Below are 5,393 nucleotides of genomic sequence, written 5' to 3'. Positions count from 1 at the left end.
TCCAAATCTCCCTCTTTCTTCCTAGGTCCTATCCAGCTTCCTTCTTTCTTATAGCTCTCAGCTTCCAACAGTGCATTCTTTGCTTATCTGCTTAGCTTAAAGTCTTACTTTAGTGGCAATGTGATAGATTCCCCTGGTTCATTTTCCCAAGGAACAAAAGGATTAAGCTGCTAACCAAGATCACAAATCTAATGTATTTTAGGCGTGGTGGGAGGAGGAGTCTGATTTGGGAATTTCTGATTCCAGAGCTTAAGCTCTTAAACCTTATACCAAGTTGTCTTTTTTATCTTTGTTATCTTGCAAAACTGACTCATTGGAAAAGACCCTGATGTTGGGAAAGATTGAAGGCAGGAGAAGGGGATGACAGAGGATGAGATGGCTGGATTGGAGTTTGTGATGGACAGAGAAGCCTTGCACGCTACAGTCCATGGGGTCGCAAAGAGTCAGACACAACAGAGAGACTCAACTGAACTGATCTTACAAAAATCTAGTACTGTTCTTGCTGTAACTTATACTTTATAATTTATAATTTTTCACCACCAGTTTTGTACTACCCATTAACTCCTAGACACCACCTCTCATACTTGATTCCTGGTGCTCTAGTCTAAAACAACTTTTATCAACAATCTTTCTAACCATCAGCTACAATACTGGGCGTTTCTCAGTTCTTCAGCTTCAATTATAGAATATTTTCCTTCAATAACAACTGAAACCCTTTTGGTTTGTGATTCCTAGGAGAGCTGTTATTCAGTTCTCTTTTAATCTTAACTTACTACTATTATTTCTTAATAGAAACAGTTGATTACTATTGCTCTTTTTCCTTCTCCAAATACCTGAACACTACATCTACTAAGCATTTTTAGCCCTAATTCTCTTGACTAGCCTTTCCATTATAGATATCACTTATTGCTAATTTTAGCGCTAGCTCTCAGGGCAGGCCTTCCCAAAATATGGCACAATGGCATATTGATTATTTTGAATTAAAGTTACTTGAGAAACAGCCAATGTAAGAAAACCTTTCTGTCTGCCCTCCAAAGCAGGAAAGTCTCTGATGTGAAAGGTACCCTTCCCTCACCAAGAGAGGTATTCTATCCCCAGAGATAGGGATTCAAGGTGAGAAGACTATGTTACTAAAACTTTCCACTTTGTTACTAATTTACCATCACAAGCTCAAACTCTGTTTAGATTCTCCACTAATTAAGCAGTCAAGGCTAAATTTCTTTGCTCTGTCAATTCCTCTCATAGGTACTGTTTCTTTGTTTTAAAAGTATAAAAGCTATCTGCCGTGGCCACTTCTAATGTCCCATATCTACTAGACCTCTATACACACTAGATTAATTTTTCTCTTGTTAATCTGACTTGTCACCATTTAATTATTAGAACAACCAAAAGAACCCAGAAATCAAGCAGTGAAATTTCCCCTCCTTGACAATAGCTATGACCTCTGTGTGAGTGATGTCCCCTTTTCCATAACCAAGTTCTACCTCTGCCTAGTCCCGTCCTTCTAACTCTCAACAAGGAATTAAAGATAATGCTAGAAAATAAATGACTGATCAATGTTTTTAAAATGGAATTTTTTTTAGCTGAACCCTCTCTCTGAAAAAGTTTAGTTCTTGTTGTGAACTGTCTAAAATGTCCTTTCATGTCATTCTTTAAGCCCAGAAACCAGGCTCAAAATCTTGATGTAAAATAAGAGACAGGGAACTTCTTCTCCTTTATCTTGTCATTTGAATCCTGTTTGTTTTTGTAGCTTGTTTTGTTTTGCCTCCACTTAAAACTGCCCTTGTCTATGTCTCTCTCTGGTGGATCAAATACAATTGTGTAGGTTCTCACCACTTGACCTCTTAATGGCTATAAAAGTAGCCAAAAAGTTTGCAATAAATCCAAGCTGCCTTTAGCACTGATGATTTTGCATTCTGATACTCATTAAAACCCTAATTATACCACATCCTCTTTACCCCTGACATTATGGTTTCTAACAAGACTCCATAGTACCTATTATATCTTATTTTATTTTCCTTTCTTTTTCAACTCTTCATTTCATTCAGAAGCATTTTCCTTGTGCTCTGCCCTAATATGTCTTATTCTGATGGCCATACCTTTGTTATCTTTTGTTTGATCATTTTTGTTTTTGTTTATACCTTTGCTCTTATAAGTGATCAGCCTGAAATTAGTCAGCCTAGAACAAGTGACTTGTTCTAATTTAAATTTTTCATCACCCAAATACGAGCTCATATTTGGTTCTCTCCTTGTAATCTGCTATGACTCTACAACTCCTCATTTAGTACCCTGCCACTGTATGCCTACTATCTGTGTATTTATTATTTATAACTTAACAAGGGTATTATTGAAGGAACAGAGTAGTAGGACATAAAATTTAGGTTCTAATACTGACTGACTCAAAGTCTCATGACCTTGGGAATTTATTTACCCCTCTAAGTCTGTTATAGAGAAGGAAATGGCAACCCACTCCACAATTCTTGCCTGGAGAATCCCATAGACAGAGGAGCCTCGTGAACTACTGTTCATGAGGTCACAAAGAGTCGGACATGATAGAGTGGCTAAGCACACACAGTCTATTAAGAAGATTTTAGTTTTTGCTTTCCTCTGTTTTCATTTTGTTTTGGCTTTGACACAATAAACCTGGCTTCCTCTTTGTTGAAGTCAAGTCATCAAATAAAATAATGTTGGAGGAAAAAATACTGAATAAATATCTGCAAATAACATAGAGAGATCATTTTATAATGTCTTTATTTGTTCCTAGTTTTGAATAGATGCTTCTTCCACCAAGTGTGTCATACTCTGCAAGAAACTTTAGAGAAGGGATCATAAGTTGCATGTCATTTCTATCACCTAGAGATCCTATCAAATTTTATGGCAAAATTAAGTGCTCAACAAATATCTGTGTTACTCAGGTTTCTATTTTTCTGTCTCTCATTGTACTTATTTGAAAGAGTTTTGGGCACAAACAGTTACCAATTTATTTCTCTTTTATCAGTTTTGTCTATTTCAATCTTTGTTTATTGTTTCTTTTGTTTGTACAATTTTTTTCCCTCTCTCTTTTCAAGCAAGAACTTTCATATCCCCAGAAGTAGTCATGAATATTTGTTGTATGATTGGAAAATATTCAATTCAAGTATAGAAAAGAAGACAATGAAGTAGATGAAAGCTATGATCTACATTAAGCATAGATATTGAATGATATAGTCCTTTTGAGATTTAGGTAGGATGCATGGTATTTGTGAAGTAGTATTATGAAGAACAAACAAGTAGTTTATAAAACATAGGCAACGCTAATAAGTTATAGTAAATATAGATAGTGGCTAAGTGGTAGGTCATGTTGGGACATGTTAAATACAGAATATACGAACTATATGATAGACCAAATACATTATTTCTAGATAGAAAAAGGAAAATAAATCAGAAGGTATGATAACGCCATGCCTAGAATGACAATTATAAGTACCTAAATCAATCACCCATTAATAACATTGATTGTGGTTTTACTCTGGTCCCCCATGTTCTTAGCCCAAGAAATATGGGCAGAATTTATGCCTCACTCCTGATAGAGTGAGCACAAGTGCTGCCTCCAAGGAATTTTCACTAATGGGGTTCCCTTGCTCAGAGCTCACCTCATCTTTCTAGTGCCATCAGCAGAGACAGGGCATATGGATATTGCATGATCCAGCATTCAGGTACTGCAGGCTTTCTTTCCATTTGTACACTGTTTTAAATGTGCTAATGAACCCCATCTTTACTCGCATTTCCAATACATTGTTTTGTTTTATTTTATTTTATAATAGAATTTGTTGATGCATACTATTTTTAAAGTTTTCATTCTATTTGTTACAAATATTGCTTTTGATTTGTTTTTGTTTTATTTTGTTTTTTGCCACAAGGCATGTGGGATCCCAGCACCTCGACCAGGGACTGAACCTTTACCTCCTGAGCGAGAAGGCAAAGTCTTAATCACTGAACCACCAAGAAAGCCCCCCACTGCATGTTTTAAAGTGACTAAATTAATTATGTTATTTGTGAATCTTCATTTGTTCTGTGAGATCTTTCTGTTTAAAATCCTATGGTATAGTTCACCTGGCAGTGTTTGGACGCTACCAATGCGTCAACAAATATACTCACAAAACTGTTACTAATGACCTAAAACTTCTACATAGGTTTTGGAATTAAACTAAATTTAACCCTATTCAATTTTCTCTTCATGCAACAGAAATTACCTTCCTCTGCCTCTAAATTATCTCTTCAACTATGGAATGAAACTGAGTTAACCCTACTGCTTGAATTTCCACACATACTCTCTTTTTTCAGGTTTTGTCATCATGTCTTCGCTCAACAGCACCCACCATCAACCACCCTTCTTCCTTCTGTCAGGAATCCCAGGACTGGAGGCATCTCATATCTGGATCTCCATCCCACTGAGCATCATGTATGTGACTGCCATCCTGGGAAACAGCATCATCATTCACATAATACACAAGACTCCCAGCCTTCATGAGCCTCAATATGTATTCTTGTCCTTGCTAGCCACCACTGACATAGGCATGTCAGCATCTACACTGCCCACTGTTCTTAAAGTCTTTATTTTCAACCACCGAGAGATTGAGTTCCATGGTTGCCTGGCTCAGATGTTCTTCATCCACACCTTCTCTTCCATGGAGTCAGCCATGCTGCTGGCTATGGCTTTTGACCGTTTTTTGGCCATACGCAGCCCACTCTGCTACACCACAGTCCTGACTCCCTCCCGCATTACTCAGATGGGCCTGGCTGCTGTGGCTCGAGGGGTAGCGCTGATGATGCCCTTGCCCATTCTGCTCCAACAGCTTCCCTTCTGTAGGAATATTGTTCTATCCTACTCATTCTGCCTCCACCCTGATGTGATGAAGCTGGCATGTGGGTCAATTCGTGTGAACGTTATCTATGGGCTGGTCTTGGTACTCTGCTCCTTTGGGGTTGACTCCATCTTTATTGTTCTGTCTTATGCTCTAATCCTGAAGACGGTTCTGGGAATAGCTTCCAGGGAAGGATGCCTTAAGGTGCTCAACACTTGTGTCTCCCACATTCTCACTGTCTTCATTTTCTATGTCCCACTTATTGCCTTAACTTTGATCCACAGAATAGGCAGGTACCACTCCCCTCTCCCCCACATCACCTTGTCCAATATTTTCCTTTTTCTCACACCTGTCCTTAACCCATTGGTTTATAGTGTGAAAACAAAACAGATTAGAAATGCACTAGGTAGACTGTTCAAATGTAAGACAAGATAGAACAAAGAAGAAGTATTTTGAGTAAATGAGTAAATTGTAAAAAGAAACAGGAATAAATATTTATATCTTGTGTGTTGAAGTCCTGGTGTATGTTTCTGTGTGATTTTGCTTCCT

At 37.7% G+C, this 5,393-nt stretch overlaps 1 protein-coding gene across 1 annotated transcript; it reads left to right on the top strand.

Moving 5' to 3' along the window:
- The first annotated feature begins 4,334 nt into the window (after positions 1–4,334).
- LOC136175818 (olfactory receptor 51I2-like) lies at positions 4,335–5,279 on the top strand. The gene has a single exon (XM_065946028.1). It carries the CDS (start codon positions 4,335–4,337, stop codon positions 5,277–5,279), a length of 945 nt encoding a protein of 314 aa, XP_065802100.1.
- The last annotated feature ends 114 nt before the right edge of the window (positions 5,280–5,393 follow it).

Source organism: Muntiacus reevesi, chromosome 9 (genome assembly GCF_963930625.1).
Source record: "Muntiacus reevesi chromosome 9, mMunRee1.1, whole genome shotgun sequence".
In the NCBI taxonomy this organism is placed as follows: domain Eukaryota; kingdom Metazoa; phylum Chordata; class Mammalia; order Artiodactyla; family Cervidae; genus Muntiacus; species Muntiacus reevesi.
This window is presented reverse-complemented; position numbering and strand designations above follow the sequence as displayed.